Here is an 18,784-nt window from a genome sequence, read left to right as displayed (position 1 = left end):
TCCGATCCCAAGAAGAATAGCAAAATATTAAATTTGCAAATGTGGGGATAGCCGGATTTTTCCCGGCGTTGTACCCCACTTTCGGTAGCTCCCTCCCCGGGATTCTCCGCACGTCCGATGGTACAATGGGTACACGCGGCACATAGAAGCGAAGACTGCGTTGTGTACACACAGGTACAGTATGGTAAACGATGACTCGCGGTAGAAAAGGGAGATTCGAATAAGAACATAGAGCGAGAGGTAAAAGGAGTAGGACAGAGCATTTAACAGGGAACGAGGAGAGAAATAATATGTGAAAGAGAGGGAGATAATCAAGGAGACCGAGCAACACAGAAAGCGTTGTAAGAGAGAGAGGGAGAAACAGGGGGAGAAAGAGAGAACTCGAGTCGGTTTTACCATTTCAGTTTCACTCAGACCCGGCCTGAAATCGCGCGTGTCCACAACGATACTTGAGTCGCAGCTTCGTGTCCGAGAGGTTAACGTGCCAATTAACGAAAATCGTGAAACAAATCGGTCAGTGATTTTTATCGTATTAACGAGCAACAGTCAGAGCAGTGTTACGCGAAACGGTGTCACGTTTCATCGACAAAGGAAATTGTTTATCTCTGTGAGAACGAAATAGGGTGCTCGGCATACGACACGATGTGAGTAGAAACCCTTTAACGACTTTCCCGGTTATGCGTTCCAACGTATATCTGTAAGGCGATCGACCTGTAACCAGTTCAAAATTTTCTATTTATTCAAAGCGTCGAGTCTGCAAATTTATCGATGACGAATTCCTGCTCAGCTTTTTTCGGACAAAGGAAAATTCATCAGGAAGTGCAATCTCGATAATTCGTGGATTATGAAGCGTGGTAACGCTCCAATTCGATTTCGACATACGGCGCGCGAACAGGATTACGATTTCGATCGTTCGATCGAAATGTTTAACAAACATGGCGCATGCGTTGAAAAGTACATATTTGAGAAAAAAAATGGGGAAGATGAATGTGGTCATAAATCTTGACCAGAGGTTTTCCAGCATCCATATTGTTACGAGCGTACGTTTGTCGCGACTTTATCTGTGCGTTGTAAATGCGTTGTAGGGGACTGCAGTATGGCACGATTTACATAACTGCGATTATTTAGGTTTGATTCAGGTTTTAATTTGTTGGGGATGCGTAGTTTGCATTCTTATTGCATGACTCAGTATGAGTTATCATTCGTATTTTCGAGTGTTATCTTCACACTTCGCCACGTGTTGGATTTGATGTATTCACACATCATATTTGGTATGGGTTGTTATTGTGTTCTTATATGTTGCATTTGCTATGGGTTGTATTCGTCATGTGTTGTATTCATACATTATATTCGACACGTTGTAAATTTGTGTATTCACACATCATATTAGGGTTGTTTTCATTATTGTGTTCTTGTACGTTGTATTTGCTACGCGTTGCATTCGTCACGTGTTGTATTTGCAATATATTAAACTTCACATGTTGTATATGCAATATATTGAATTCCACATGTTGTATTCGCAATATATTGAATTCTACATGTTGTATTCGCAATATATTGAATTCCACATGTTGTATATGCAATATATTGAATTCCACATGTTGTATTCGCAATATATTAAACTCCACATGTTGTATTCGCAATATATTAAACTCCACATGTTGTATTCGCAATATATTAAAATCCACATGTTGTATTCGCAATATATTGAATTCCACATGTTGTATTTGCAATATATTAAACTCCACATGTTGTATATGCAATATATTGAATTCCACATGTTGTATTCACAATATATTGAATTCCACATGTTGTATTCGCAATATATTGAATTCCACACATTGCATTTATTTCTCATTGTATTCACCATGCGTTGTATCCACCATGTGTCGAATACCACACGTATACTAAATTTACGATCGCATATTCACCTGTTGTAAACGTGCCTACCGCAATATTAAAAGAGAAAGTAATCAGCTCTTGCCCAAGGCAATATAACGAGAGTAATAGTATAATCTTATATCGTTAAAACCGTAATGTCTCTTTTAATAAAAAAGTGTATAAGACTTCAGTATATTACAACGTAGAATATAGTAACGTATGACTCATAAAATGGAAACAAACTATCGAAATTGACATCATCGTGTATACCTGCATCATTGACGCACAGTAAGACGCCCATTTTACGTCGCGGAGTCATGACTTCACGAGAATCGTTTTCTCCGGAGACATTTGCCAAGCATCGTTTGCTAAACGTCTAGCCCGTTAAATTATGCCGGAGAAGGAACGTAACGACTGGAGAATCAACGGAACCTTGGTGAAACATTCTGCTTTAGAGCGATTTTTTCTCGACTAAGAAATCGTTAAAAATACATTTCTCCTATGTACAAAACGACTTCTTGAGTTTTAAGTAATTAAATACTAATTGAGTGATTAAATAAGAGCACTTGAAAAAGAGAAAGCAAACAGTATAAATTAAATTCCGAAAATTTCAAAAGGAGTTGGTTAATTAACGAGGTTAATATTGATTAATAACGTGAAAGTGATGTCTGGCTACGCACGCCCAATTCCCCTGCGGCAGTGAACTTGTTATGGGTTACAAGTAAAAACTATTGAACCCGTTGAATCTAATTGACTGCAGGTTAAATATAGACCGTTTGTATCGTCGTATGAATCGAAATCGATGAACGCGAGAGCGAAAATATTATTTCATAGCGGCGATACGATCGAACGGTATCCGCTGAAAGGTACGTTATAACATGGAGAAGTCTGACCTACAAAGGAAAGAAGGGTTGCCGGCTAAGAGGCGAAAAAAAAAACGATCGAAGAAAAAGCCAAAGGGAGGGATCCTTTCAGTCGGTCGAAAGTTACGTTGGAACCGAGGTCGTCTGGTTTTATATGCTCCGTATTATATATTACGATCACTGGGCTCTGGTTATGATGACGCTTGCTGCGTCTACCATTACTTCTTCTCGATTTCACTTGTTAACACGTTAACTGCAATTGGGGGTCATCGGTGACCGGCACCGCCAACACACTGATACATGTTTTCTATAACCTCGATCAATTGACGATCTTTAGATTTGATCTAGGTTCAAATGTATCTCTTCAGACACCTAGATCTGTTTAGACTACAGGACTCTAATACTCTCAGACCATCACTTGATCCAGATACTCCTAAATCTAATATCCATGGATCCAAATGTGTCCACATCATAACAGTACTAGATTCTAATATAGACCTTCTTCCTCTCATTCTGAATATGGCGCGTGGAAATACGGTACAATATAGATCTCCACGCGCCGTATTTCCACGCGCTGTAATCTCCACGCGCCGTATTTCCACGCGCTGTAATCTCCTCGCGCCGTATTTCCACGCGTTGTAATCGCCACGCGTCGTATTTCCACGCGCCGTATTTCCATGCGTTGTAATCGCCACGCGCCGTATTTCCACACGCTGTAATCTCCACGCGCCGTATTCCTCCGCGCCGTATTTCCACGCGCTGTAATCTCCATATGCCGTATTTCCACGCGTTGTAATTTCCATGCGCCGTATTTCCACGCGTTGTAATCTCCACGCGCCGTATTTCCACGCGCTGTAATCTCCACGCGCCGTATTTCCACGCGTTGTAACCGCCGCGCGCCGTATTTCCACGCGCCGTATTTCCACGCGCCATATTTCCATGCGCTGTAATCTCCACGCGTCGTATTTCCACGCGTCGTATTTCCACGCGCCGTATTTCCACGCGCCATATTTCCACGCGCTGTAATCTCCACGCGCCGTATTTCCACGCGCCGTATTTGGAATGGGAGGAAGGAGATCTATATTGTATTCTATATTCCATTAAATACCTTGTTACCTCAATGCTCCAAGACTTCAGATCCAATGATCCAAGAATACAACTAATATAAAAATCGTCCATACCCTAAAATATCTCCAGATTACTATCTCTGAACCAAAATCTCAGATCAGTATCTCGTAAATGTTCCTAACCCCAGTAAATATTCCTAATTCCTAATCCCATAATTCCAGGAATCTGAATCCTATAATGACGATTGCAAATATGAAAGGAATGTGATAATTGAGATAAGTCTTAATTATCATTAAACATCTACCTATCAGCCAAGACAAAATAGAAAGTGCGTCGTTTCGTTAGATGAGAGTAATAAGGCCGGTAACGACGTTCACGAGAGTGATCGATAAGTAGAAGTTGCTTGGACACGTTCGCGACGAGAAAAGGTACTACGCTGCCCTAATTAAAGTTCCTTACATGCCGGCCAGCTTCTATTACGTGTTAGAAGGGGGAAGGAAGCGTCCAGTGACGTCACCACAATGCAGGTCCGGTCGGTTTTATTATTTTTACGTTTTACATCGCCCATGGATTACTTAATACGAAGGGAGCAGCTCACTTTCTCTCTCCAGTAACGTGCCTTTAAGCCAGTATGCCGGTGCGTGACCGAGTCTCCACTGAACTTCTACAGACTGTTGCAAAACCAGTGTATCAACATCGCAATACCATTACCAACATAATGTTATGCAATGTTAACACACTTCTAGTGATTACCTGTTGCGTGGTTTGCGACGAGTTTAGTGTCGGGGTTATCACTGATTGACAACTTAACTTTTATAGCTGGGTACTGTAAGGACACATTACTTTTCATGCACCGTGCAAGTCTTGATTTAGGACATTGGTAGGAGAATCACGCACTGCCTAAGTAATTATGATGATTAGTAATACTTGGTGTAATGGTATTTCTATGCGTCGTATTTCCATGCGCTGTAATTTCCACGCGTCGCATTTCCACGCGTTGTAATTTCCACGCGTCGTATTTCCACGCGCTGTAATTTCCACGCGTCGTATTTCTACGCATCGTATTTCCACGCGCTGTAATCTCCATGCGTTGTATTTCCACGCTCTGTAATTTCCATGCGTCGTATTTCCACGCGCTGTAATCTCCACGCGTCGTATTTCCCCGCGCTGTAATCTCCATGCGTCGTATTTCTACGCATCGTATTTCCACGCGCTGTAATCTCCACGCGTCGTATTTCCACGCGCTGTAATCTCCATGCGTTGTATTTCCACGCTCTGTAATTTCCATGCGTCGTATTTCCACGCGCTGTAATTTCCACGCGTCGTATTTCCACGCGCTGTAATTTCTACGCGCCGTATTTCCACGCGTCGTATTTCTTACGCGTCGTATTTCCATGCGTCGTATTTCCACGCGCTGTAATTTCCATGCGTCCTATTTTCACGTGCTGTAATTTCCACGCGCCGTATTTTGTCGCGCTGTAATTTCCACGCGCCGTATTTCCACGCGCTGTAATTTCCACGCGCTGTAATTTCCACGCGCTGTAATTTCCACGTGCTGTAATTTCCACGCGCCGTATTTCCACGCGCTGTAATCTCCACGCGCTGTAATCTCCACGCGCCGTATTTCCACGAGTCGTATTTCCACGCGCTGTAATTGCCACACACCGTACTTCCACGCGCCGTATTTCCACGCGTTGTATTTCTGCACGTGGTATATCTACGCATCGTAATTCTACACAGACTGCATTTCCACACGTCATAGTTACTACGTGTAGTATTTCTACGTGTCGCAATTCCACGAGTTGTATTTCCACGTGCTGTAAACGTCACGCATCATATTTCCACTTTCCACACCTACTCCTTGCGTACTATATCTACCACGCATTTGCCTCGCGTTATATCACCTCGCATTGCATTTATTACATACTCTACTCTATTACCAGACTCATCCACGAAACTCACAATATCAAAAAAGTCATTTGTTCAATTCATTTCCAATTCACCAATTACAACTCCTTATACTCTTTGTGGTAACATAAGGGTCTACCGTAAATAAAGAATGCTATACACCTGAGAATAACGGTCAAAGGTCATCGGTCGCGAACACGAAAGGCTTATCTTTATCAGGATCGCAAGTTAGAAAACTTCTGTCACGATTATGGTATTAGAACGTTTTTCCATGGTGACGAAGGAAATCGATAGACAAGGACACGTATGGACAATGTCACGCAACGTTGTATTTTTATTGTTTTCCGGCACAGTAAACTAACATTAATTGTGATGTAACTTTGGGTAATCAAGGATAATGAACAGTGTGCATCGTAATTGGAACGATTGACCTCTGGAACACGAAAGTGTCTTCGTATCTGTTGCATGGATTTTTATTATAGTCGGATTGGACGATGGGTAGAACTTATTGTAAAATAACATTTATGCAAGTCAGTTGCAGATGTTTTTCACTTATGAAAACTCTTATAGAAATATTTTTTATGTTGTGACCATTACCTACTGTGTGGACAATGATGGTCAAAGGTGTATTTTCTTTAAATTCTAAAAATGAGTACCAAGCTCTTTAGCTTATTATTCAGATAATAGTTCAATAGCTCAAATTTATTAGCTCGCAATATTTGAATCCATACTTCAGTTTTATTGTAATTATTCCTTAGATGACTACCATTGTCTCAGTTACGTCACCGTAATTACCTTTTTGATGCAACCATTGTAAATATCTTTTCGAGTCGCGCGAAAAAATAATACTATAATTTGATTTGAATACTATAATTTCCACGAAGATACAAATGAAGAAGGAAGTCGATGGTTGTCAATGAGAAACGAAGGTCGAAATATCGGCGTCAGGATGCTGCTATCGTTGTTTCACGTAAACAACGTAATTCTTTTTCCTGTCACGAAGCATCCGAACTCGACTTTTCTTTATCTAGGTCAAACGAGTTGAGGAAAATTGTGCGAGATAACGCGACTGCAATTGGATAATGTCTACAAAATTGACATCATGAAACTTTAAAAATATGGAGTCGTTAACAGATACGATCCTCGAAATTCATTTTTTAACGCTTCGAGGTGACCTACATCTCATAGCTATCATCGTACGCCTCCAGGAAGGTCATGATGGCCGACAGGTGTACAACTAATTCGTCCCATAAGGATTGAAAGTTACCTTCCGATCGTGCTCAATGGTCACGATATGCAAAGTAAATCGATCGCGACTGTTACGTCACGTAGATCCGTGAGTTAGTTAACAGTAATAACGCGTGTGGATGATTCATGCAACAATAAACGCTTCGCTGCTTACTCATCGACTACGATGATCTTGAAACTGATTTACAGCGCATCAAAACAACAGGATTTGCGTGATCTGTTTAATGGATGCTGTTTTTATCGTCCTTCCGAAATCTGGGTCGTAACATATTTCATAAATACAGCTTTTCAGAATTGTGCAACTTACATTGTCGCGTTAAGGACTCGTGAAAGTCTCAAGGTTGTCGCGTTGGTCATATATGGAAATCCGAGGAAAATTCAAGGGGAATGAATAAAAGTTCATGGGTCGTCACAAAGGTTGAGCACACGATAGGTCTTCGAATTACTGGAATATAAGATACGTATCGATCAGGTTGGCACGTCAACGGGTCTTCGAAACATCAAAACTTGCGTTGTTGATCGAACACTTAATTGATATAAAAATTAAAGGTAATCACGACCAATTGCTAATAAGAATGTAGGTCGACGGAAGGAAAAAATTGAGGACGATCATCATGAAAGAGTCTTGCTCGTGACATCAGCGCGGAAACAATTACTAAACGTCTGGTCGCCTTTAGGAATCACAATGACGAAGATTACGCGATCGTTCGATCCTTGTAAGGAATTGTTGCACTTGCAAAACAACATTCCAACACTTTCTAAGTATTGCGGACTCGCTTCCAAAACGACTTGCAGGGTCAATCTTGAGAAATTGTGGGAATATTGGGAAAAAAGTTTACATCACTACTTGCGTTCATAGCAATTATCTGTCATTTGTATATTTAATTTTACCGGTTTGTTTGCAGCTCGAGTAAGCAACGAAAATGGGATACGGGACGGAAATGGACAGCTGCGGACGCTGTATGAAGTACTCCTTGTTCTTCGTCAACTTCGTAATTTTTGTAAGCTGCCATTTTGTACATGAGTCATTATTATTGATTAGTATATTTGCGTGCAACGTAGAAAGCGTTTAGATAGAGATAGGAGGAGGTTTTGACATTTGCTGTTCTCAGAGATGTTTGCAAATACAAATGAAAAACCAGCAAGTACAATTCTCTTCCCTTATATCATCATTTCTTCTATGAACATTTTTTACGTTTGCAACTATACATCAATCGTTGTAATTTAATTCTTTGGAGTACATTTCATGATCCAGATGAACTTCATGATCCAAATGAACTTCATGATCCATATGAACTTCATGATCCACATGAACTTTCTGATCCATATGAACTTCATGATCCACATGAACTTTATGATCCGCTCCAACTTCATGATCTACATGAACTTTATGATCCTCTCCAACTTCATGATCCACATGAACTTCATGATCCATATGAACTTCATGATCCACATGAACTTTATGATCCGCTTCAACTTTATGATCTACATGAACTTTATGATCCTCTCCAACTTCATGATCCACATGAACTTCATAATCCACATGAACTTCATAATCCACATGAACTTCATGATCCATATGAACTTCATGATCCACACTACCTTCATAATCCATACAAACTTCATGATCCACATAAACTTCATAACCCAACAACTAATACAACTACATTTTCAGATCGGTGGAGTTGCAATAGTCGGACTAGCAACATGGGCCCTGCTGGATAAAGTTCCATGGATAGGCGAGCTAGTTGGGAACGATTTGCTAACAGGTGCTATATACGTGTTGCTGGCTGGCGGAGTACTCGTAGCCATCATCTCCTTCTTCGGTTGCATCGGTGCATCTCGTGAAGTGAAATGCATGCTGCTTACGGTAGAATATTTATACACTGTCTAGAATCAATCCAGAGTTCGAATAAACGTGATGTGATTATGATTTCAGTACTTCATCATCGTATTCCTTTTGTTCGTGACGATGTTAATTGGCGGAGTGCTCGCGTACGTGTTCCGTGAGAAGCTGGTGCAGGGCCTCGAAAGAGAGATGGCTAGTTCGATGAGGGTTTATGATAGTCGTAAATCTGTCAGGGACGCGTGGGACACTACGCAATCCACGGTGAGTAGGATTGAGAGCGTTATAGTTAGGGACTTGTAGAATTGGGGATTTGGGAGTTTAGGTATTTGGGAGTTAGAGAAATATGGGGACTTGGGAATTTGGAGAGTTGGGAATTGGGGAATGTGGGAATTGAGGAATGTAGGAATTGAGGAAAGTGGGAATTGCGGAATGTGGGAATTGGGGAATGTGGGAATTAGGGAATGTGGGAATTGAGGAATGTGGGAATTTGGAGAGTTGGTAATTGGGGAATGTGGAAATTGGAAAATGTGGGAATTGGGAAATGTGGGAATTGGGGAATGTGGGAATTGGGGAATGTGGGAATTGCGGAATGTGGGAATTGCGGAATGTGGGAATTGGGGAATGTGGGAATTAGGGAATGTGGGAATTGAGGAATGTGGGAATTGGAGATTTGGGAATTTGGAGAGTTGGTAATTGGGGAATGTGGGAATTGGGGAATGTGGGAATTGGGGAATGTGGGAATTGGGAAATGTGGGAATTGAGGAATGTGGGAATTGGGGAATGTGGGAATGTGGGAATTGGGAATGTGGGAATTTGGGAACGTAAAGATTTGAGATTTAAAAATTTGAAATCTTGAATATCCAATGATTTGTAGATTTGGGGCTTTCAGAAATTTGGGAGTGCAAAAACTTGAAAAATTTAGAAATTTAAAATATGAAAATTTCCAACTTTCCCCCAAAATCAAAGCCTATGCCCTCGTCACCCTAATAAAGGCAAAGAAATTCGTTTGAAGCGTTAAAAAAATTTCACGCGATTAATTCTATATAATTTGAAGTAGGTTGGCGTCTGACGACTTTTTTTGCGTCTCGATTTCAGCTCCACTGCTGCGGTGTAAACGGTTGGAGAGACTGGGGAACTCAGGGACTGAACGTGCCACAGAGCTGCTGTCGCGAGATACAACCTAACCAGGTAAGCCTTAATTTTCTTAACGAGCTCGTTCTTCGGATACCGTTGACGAATCCGTGCATATGTAATTGCAGTAATTAGTGATTTATGCTACTCGTGCACCTCGTCCGTCTAGCGTTATTACCTTCATGGGATTCAATTATATTTGAAGAACTGACGAGAAAACTGAATTTGTCTGGTATAAAAGCTTGCTTCTAATTTGCGTCTGCTTCCATAATTCATGAACGTCTACGAACAAAAGTATCCACGTTCTATATCTTTGTCACATAAATTTCGAGTGGGTACTTTCACGAGAGATCGTAAGTGAAAACGATTTGAAAACTGAAAGTCTCTCGGACTTTTTATTTAATTGCAAAGATACCTTCGGCCGGTTTAACAGATCTCTAATTGTATCGACTGTTGATAATTGTGATTAAACGTTTCACAAGAAAGCGTTGTAACTTTAAGTCAATTTTAATGAAAAATGATAGTTATTGATACTATGAAATATTTATAGTGGTATAGCAGTGTATAATAATTTACTACTAATCTAATACTGCATGCACAACGTATCCACACGTGACCAAGAATACCGCTTCCCTCATTATGTGTAATAAGGTATAATTGTCTCGTGACTCGAATCTGACTGAAATCATTCGTAAATCTACTCGAAACAATCAGGAAAGACCCGACAAACGATTCCACCGAGTTTCGAAACAGTCACGATCTATCGATTACGTCCAGAAAAGCATCCGCTCCGTGGCAATCTCTTAATCGACCTCGAAGTTGTTTCGCCTCTCACGCTTTCACCCGGTTCGATCGACTTTCTCAGGCCGAATTGTTTCCTCACGTTGCCCTCATCGATCTTTATTTGCAGAGATTCAACTGTAGCGCTGGACCGGACACAGTGAATCCCTCGAACGCCTATCTGGTCGGTTGCATCAATGGAACGCAGATTTACATGCAGAAGCACGCAACAATCATGGGTGGCGCTGGAATTGCCGTCGCGTGTCTGATGGTGGGACTTTCTCTTTTTCATTTGCATTTTAATCGAATCTGCCTTCGGTGAAAATTCATTAAGAAACGCGTTAACTTAGCCGCCAAAACACTTTTCCTTTTATGCGCACTCGTTAAATCCGATATCGATGGAAAATTGTTTATTATCCAAAGTAATCTGAAGTTTGAGATCATTTGACTGTTGATTCACTGGTACGTTCATAATGAAGCCGAGTGCCACAATAAAATTTATTTTGTAATTCGGCAATATCACAAGTGGTACTTCAACACTTGGTAATTGAACGCGTGGTAATTCAATACAAAGAATTTAAAATTGCAACTCCATGCGTAGTAATTTCAGCCACGGCGATATAACGCGAGGAAATATAATGCGTGATAATACAGTGCGTAATAACTCCACGAATGGCAATATAACACCTGGTAATTTTGAGCGCGGTAATATAACGCATGGTAACTCCTTGAGTGGCAATATAACGCGTGGTAATTCCACGAGTGGCAATATAACGCGTGGTAATACAGCGCGTGGTAATTCCACGAGTGGCAATATAACGCGTGGTAATACAGCGCGTAGTAATTCCACGAGTGGCAATATAACACGTGGTAATTCCACGAGTGGCAATATAACGCGTGGTAATACAGCGCGTGGTAATTCCACGAGTGGCAATATAACGCGTGGTAATACAGCGCGTAGTAATTCCACGAGTGGCAATATAACACGTGGTAATTCCACGAGTGGCAATATAACGCGTGGTAATACAGCGCGTGGTAATTCCACGAGTGGCAATATAACGCGTGGTAATACAGCGCGTAGTAATTCCACGAGTGGCAATATAACGCATGGTAATTCTACGCGTAGTAATTCCACAAGTGGCAATATAACGCGTGGTAATTCTGCGCGTAGTAATTCCACGAGTGGCAATATAACGCGTGGTAATTTTACGCGTAGTAATTCCACGAGTGGCAATATAACGCGTGGTAATACAGCACGTAGTATTTCCACAAATGGCAATATAACGCGCGGTAATTCTACGCGTAGTACTTCCACAAGCGGCAATATAAATCAATTATTAATTCTAGTATCAAGAGAGTCAATTTTCCATTTTAACGTCTGGTAATTTTGAATGTTGCAGTTCTTCGGTATGATATTCTCTTGCGCGCTCTTCAAGATGATAGAATGAACACAAGAGAGTTGTGTGCTGTAAAGGCAGCTTCGTTCTTCAGCGTCGAGTTAACGAAGAAGAAGTGGATATGTCAGCCGTCCTCGAGCGACTCATGAATTCATAATCATCGTCATTTGAGTGAACCTAAGCTGAAGTACGAGAATCAAAATGCATCTTCACGCGCATCTACTTTCCAATGTACAGATTTCACCATTTTTGTTACGCTTAGAATTACTTGTACCTCTTACGACTTTTCCCTTTATTTTTCTTTTGTAATTTATAAGAAACATTTTGAGTATTCTCGTTTAATTACATAGCGTATTACGTGTAATTTGTATGGTAACGCAGATATGTACCTTATACGTGTATTAAATAAACAAACGTGTACAAAGATCACCGAAACTGCATTTCAAGGTTTACTCCTGGCAATTTTATATATTCGTCTCGTTAAATTTCGTTCGCGCTGTAGCAAACGACAGACCTTTCACGAACCAAGCTTTCTCTTCTAAATCTGAATACTTTCCCTACGCTATCACGAAGTTCATCGAATTTTCCACCGTTGATTTTGCCGAGGACACTCGATCGTTGGTTAATTTTGTTAGCGGGTCGTGCATGCGTCAGGGCGTTTTCCCTTTCACGATCCCTGTTCAAATATTCCCCCTTGCATTCAACACATCTCGCTCATCCACCGAAATGGACATGCATGCAATAATTCTCTTTGAACGATTTGCCCGTCCGTACACAGGACGTGATATTCCACCTAAACAAAGTTAACAAACAAATCGATAATAATCCAAAGATAAATTTGTTCTTATCGAAGCAAGAATTTCATAGAGGTGTATCGACTATTCCACATTTCTATAAATATAGTTCCACAATTTTTTTTAATTTATCGTACTGTACATCTAATGCACATAGCGTCTGTGGCGTTCATTATGGTTGCAGCTAGAATTCGAGGAAGAAGCAAAAGAGCCGGTCCTATTTTCCTCGTTTTCTCCATCGTAGCTTGTGTTCTGCTGGAAATGGAAAAAAGTCGAGTAACGTGGCTACAATCTTCGGTAATGAGAGAGCGTATATAGCTTTTGTTTCGGAAACAGCCGGTACGCGAATCTCCGATAGAAAGACACCCATGGACCGAGTCCCATAGAAGCCGTGTCGCGCGTCGATATCCCGTCTGGTCATTGTACACCGGAAGGAAGAAATTTCCGTCTGAATAACACAGCAATTTTTTCATCGATTCGGACTCTATTCATCTTTAATCGACTCACATTTACATTTCAATTATTGTACGCATCGAATGCATGAAATATGTATCGAACACCCTCTGTTTAATTCAACCAGTGAAATTTTAACGACGCATATTCAGAATTCGCTGTTGGTTTTCAATTGTCGAATTAAATTTAGCTCGCAGCGAGAATGATAAATGAAACGTTGAGCGGGCTAGAGATGGATATAGAGTTAACTCTGGTAAACTCCAAAGCAAATACGAAATCAGACGTAGTATATTAGTAGAAGGACCGAAGTTTAGAATTTCAAAGTCTGCGTTTCCAATAAGCGGCTGGCTGCTCTATGTTTGCCTACAGCTTATTCACCCCTTTGTTGTCAGGCTGTGCGCCTCCTTGCATTAAAGCACGACGGGTTGCCGTAATACAGGCGTCTCGCCAAAATAAACCTTCATCGCACTCTATCAGCCGTCTTTTTATTTTCCGTTTAATTATCGAACGACGGTACAGTCATTCGCGAAAACTTTCGATCATTTAACGCGTAAAAATCTAGACAATTTTTAATTCTCGTATACTTTCAATCTATGTTGCATACGCCATTACCTCTTCTTATATAGCCACTAGTTATATGGTCATGGGGTGTATTTGTCATGTATTGTATTTACTAAGAATTGTATTTGTCACCGACCCACATTACCAATTCAAGAAGTCACCTCAATAAACAATTGCTATCACAGCCATATAACGAGACTCTACTACACCCTACATATTTCAATATTATTTCGCAACCAAAATGTAAATCCAATAAATCTCAACTCGCTCCCAAGAACAAATAAAACATTCCTCACGCCGAAACATTTACAGGTGATTTTCCGCAACCATTTTACGTTATACCTCCCGGCAGGACCACGTCTCTGTTCGCGTATTAAAACATTCACGGGGACACGTGCGCATGGAGCTGAATTTCTGTCAAATTTTTCATGACTCCAGGGCAAGTTGTACAGTCCCCCAAAAATTTGGTGCACCAAAGACACTGTGTACAATCTCCCAAAAAATGTCTAGATACAATTCCATTTCGATCGAGCAACCTCGTTATGAAGGTTTGATGGAGTTTCCTCGTCGACAAACTAAGTATAAACGCGTCTATACCGTAATTCTAATTATTCCGTGTCGAGACTCCCTGCTAGACAGTGTGAGTTCGTAATTTTCCGCTCGTGTATCATGGCCGTTGTGCGACTCAACACGTCCTTGCTTCCCTTTAGGTTTATTCACCCCAACATGCGTCACCCTACGCGTGTCTTTGCGCACAGGCGTGACTGGCTGCCATTCTGAAGGCGCTCTAACCACCCGTGCGTGTTGTAGGCTTTTCCATCGTCGATAATCTTTCACCTCTTTTCTCTGTTTTTCCGGGTAATCAGTTTGGGGCAATTGTTGTCTTTCATCGGGGAGCTATTTGTTGCGATGGAAATGTTTTGAGCATGCGAGGCTCAAGTTCTTCAAATATCATAAATCGATTTTGGCAATTTCTAAGTTTCCGAATACCACATTCGACAATTTTTGCATTACCCAATTCCATACTCTCGAATTTTCATATCTACAATTCCACATTCCCCCAATTCCACATGTCCCAATTCCACATTCCCCATCTTCCACATCCCCAAACTTTACGTTCCCCAATTCTACATTCCCCAATTCCATCTTCCTCCAATTCCACATTCCCCAACTTCCACATTCCTCAATTCCACATTCCCCTAATTCCACCTTCCTCCAATTCCACATTCCCCCAATTCAACATCTCTCAATTCCACATTCCCCAACTCCACATCCTCCAACTTCCACATTCTCCAACTCCACATCCTCCAACTTCCACATTCCCCAACTTTCACATTCCTCAATTCCACATTCCCCTAATTCCACCTTTTTCCAATTCCACATTCCCCTAATTCCACCTTCATCCAATTCCACATTCCCCAACTTTTACATTCCTCAGTTCCACATTCCCCTAATTCCACCTTCCTCCAATTCCACATTCCCCAATTCCATCTTCCTCCAATTCCACATTCCCCAACTTCCACATTCCTCAATTCCACATTCCCCTAATTCCACCTTCCTCCAATTCCACATTCCCCCAATTCAACATCTCTCAATTCCACATTCCCCAACTTTCACATTCCTCAATTCCACATTCCCCTAATTCCACATTCCCCAACTCCACATCCTCCAACTTCCACATTCCCCAATTCCACATCCTCCAACTTCCACATTCTCCAACTCCACATCCTCCAACTTCCACATTCCCCAACTCCACATCCTCCAACTTCCACATTCCCCAATTCCACATGTCTAAATTTCTAAAGAGTCAAATACCCAAAACTCTCAAACTCTCAAATCCCAAAACTTCCAAATTTCCAAATACTGAAAATTCCAAACTTCTAACCATCCGAATCCATGCATTCCCCAATTAGTCTCGGTGGAATAAATAGCGATACAAACCGCACTGAAAATCGGAACGAAATTCCACCGTCCGACGACGGGTCTTCGTTTTTTTCAATTTGAACACGACTTTCACCACGATTTTCTGCAGTGGTATTATTTGCCCCGCAGGTTCGGGCACACGTCGGCCCACATACTTATACACGATTCACGACAAGTTTTCACGCTGTTTCGCCGTTCTAGGTATATACGCAAAACGCTCGGGAGTGTGAAATCGTGTCGTAATCCCACGCGTGCGTGCGTGCGTGCGTACGCGATACACGCTTGCGATTATTCTCTTTCTTCACCGAATAAGCTCATATGCCGTGTGCGATTCCCGCGCGTTGCCACAAAGAAGGCCCCTCTCGGACAATGACAAATGAATCGCAACACGCTACTCGTCGATAATGCTACTCGTCCCGAGATCTTCTCGGATACCCACGTATACAGGCTGTTTCACAATTAATACTCTCATAGTCAAGTATCGGTGCAACAGGATAACTCACAGAGCAAGTATATCAAAAGACCTTTATATTCGTTTATTATATTTAGAGGACCTTCATATTTATTTATTGCATTGAGAGATAAAATTGTCAGCTTCAACATCAACTTTTTGGGGTTATATTAAAATAGGATGAAAGGACAAAAAATTTACTTGTGGATATTTTACAACTTTCTCACCCTTGAAGTTTTATTTCAAAATTATTTCCAAGACGTGTTAAACTTGTTTTATTCTATATTTTCGTATACGAAGATATTCACATAATATTTCATTTGAAAAATACTTCAAATCCAAGAGTGAGTTTTAAAATATTTAAAGTAAAGATTTGTTCTGAAATGATAATGATAGATTTTTCAATATTTTGAGACACCCTGTATACTTCCGTCCATTCTTTCTTGCGTTTCTTGCACACCGTCCCACGCCAGGACAATTGAAAATCGTTCGAACGATTGAAATCGAGAATGATGCCTCTTCGTTCCCTGATCTATCTCAATCTTTACCTACTATTTGCTTCGTTGCGAAACACCAGGATAAATCTTTAACGAGCGATTTGCTTTTCGTGTTCTTCTCTCCAGGTGCATTAGGTGTGCAAATTACTTGGACGATGACAGAAATTGCGCCGGGTATTAAGTGGGTGTGATATATCGGCATATTATGTCTTTCTATTTGTTTTGCAATTTGTCTAATTTAATTTTGATTCTAGCGATAAATCAAAGATGGTGAAACAACATGAACATGTTAAGGTAGTGAGGTGATTGTACATGTTCAGATATATTTTTGTAAATTTTTACACTTTCTCGTTTAACTTCGAACTGCAGAATAGATCTGCATGTCTGAGCGAAAAGGAAAAAATTGAATTTTATAGCGAGGATTTTTCGTTGTTTCTAGCTGCCCTTTTTTTCTTTATTGGCACACTTTCCGCCCTGCTGACGTTGCCCCGACAGAGAGGAAACAAGGGAAGAAAGAGAGAGAGAAACAGAGAGAGAAACGTCGGATGCAGGGAAATAGAGAGTAGACGAGAGATATCTACGTATTGATTTCGTCTCGAGCATTAAATTCGAATAGGCCGGAACCGAGGGAATCGTCCAGGTGAAACGGAGAACTACGGAGCCACTTCAGTCTGTGTTCCGTTGCAAATTAAATTGTACTCGAACTCGGGAGGCAACTACGAGTAGGCCAATGCAATTGGCTGCAGACCTAACTATTATGCAAGCTAATATCGTCGTGTTTGCATCATGTACCTAACCATTGTTGGCGGCGCGACATTTTCCTAAACGCTACTACTGTATACAACTAACAGCATTAACCCTGCTAATCGCTCTGCAACTTTGTATCTGCACTTCTCGTTCTGCAATTTATTTACACGTCATGAGCTACATTGTGAGGATTATGGGCTACATCGTAATTTCAATTTGTTTGATGTATTGTATATGTGAACATATGTAATGTAATGTATGATAGGTGTAATACATATGATATGTATAATATGTATCATATGAAGAATGTGCATAATATGTATCACATGAGGAATGTATATAATATGTATCATATGAAAAATATGTATAATATATAACATAAGAAGAATGTGTATAATATGTATCATATGAAGAATATGTATAATATGTAACATATGTAAAATGTGTATAATATGTATCATATGAAGAATGTGTATAATATGTAACATATGAAGAATGTGTATAATATGTATCATATGAAGAATATGTATAATACGTAACATATGAAGAATGTATATAATATGTATCATATGAAGAATGTGCATAATATGTATCACATGAAGAATGTATATAATATGTACCATATGAAAAATATGTATAATATGTATCATATGAAGAATATGTATAATACGTAACATATGAAGAATGTATATAATATGTATCATATGAAGAATGTGCATAATATGTATCACATGAAGAATGTATATAATATGTACCATATGAAAAATATGTATAATATGTAACATATGAAGAATGTGTATAATATGTATCATATGAAGAATATGTATAATATGTATCATATGAAGAATGTGTATAATATGTATCATATGAAGAATGTATATAATATGTACCATATGAAAAATATATATAATATATAACATATGAAGAATGTGTACAATATGTATCATATGAAGAATGTGTACAATATGTATCATATGAAGAATATGTATAATATGTAACATATGTAAAATGTGTATAATATGTATCATACGAAGAATGTGTATAGTATGTATCATATGAAGAACGTGTATAATATGTATAACATGTATAACATGTATAATATATTATAATATGTAATGTATAATATGTACCAAGTTAATCTTACATGTTCATATCACATATCAGTATCCACATACATGTGGATATCGTAGTGCCATTTTTGGACGAGGACAAATGAAACGATTGCTCGAATTG

General features: G+C 40.0%; 1 protein-coding gene across 1 annotated transcript; it reads left to right on the top strand.

The window, feature by feature from the left end:
• Nucleotides 1–399: 399 nt before the first annotated feature.
• On the top strand, nt 400–12,554 carry Tsp74F (Tetraspanin 74F). The gene is made up of 7 exons (XM_003702185.3): nt 400–644; nt 7,874–7,969; nt 8,644–8,838; nt 8,908–9,078; nt 9,913–10,005; nt 10,859–10,999; nt 12,129–12,554. Exons 2-7 carry the CDS (start codon nt 7,892–7,894, stop codon nt 12,174–12,176), a joined length of 726 nt encoding a protein of 241 aa, XP_003702233.1. The 5' UTR covers nt 400–644; nt 7,874–7,891; the 3' UTR covers nt 12,177–12,554.
• The last annotated feature ends 6,230 nt before the right edge of the window (nt 12,555–18,784 follow it).

This window comes from Megachile rotundata, chromosome 12, assembly GCF_050947335.1.
Source record: "Megachile rotundata isolate GNS110a chromosome 12, iyMegRotu1, whole genome shotgun sequence".
In the NCBI taxonomy this organism is placed as follows: domain Eukaryota; kingdom Metazoa; phylum Arthropoda; class Insecta; order Hymenoptera; family Megachilidae; genus Megachile; species Megachile rotundata.
Note: the sequence above shows the minus strand (reverse complement) of the source record. Positions and strands in the feature narration are given on the sequence as shown.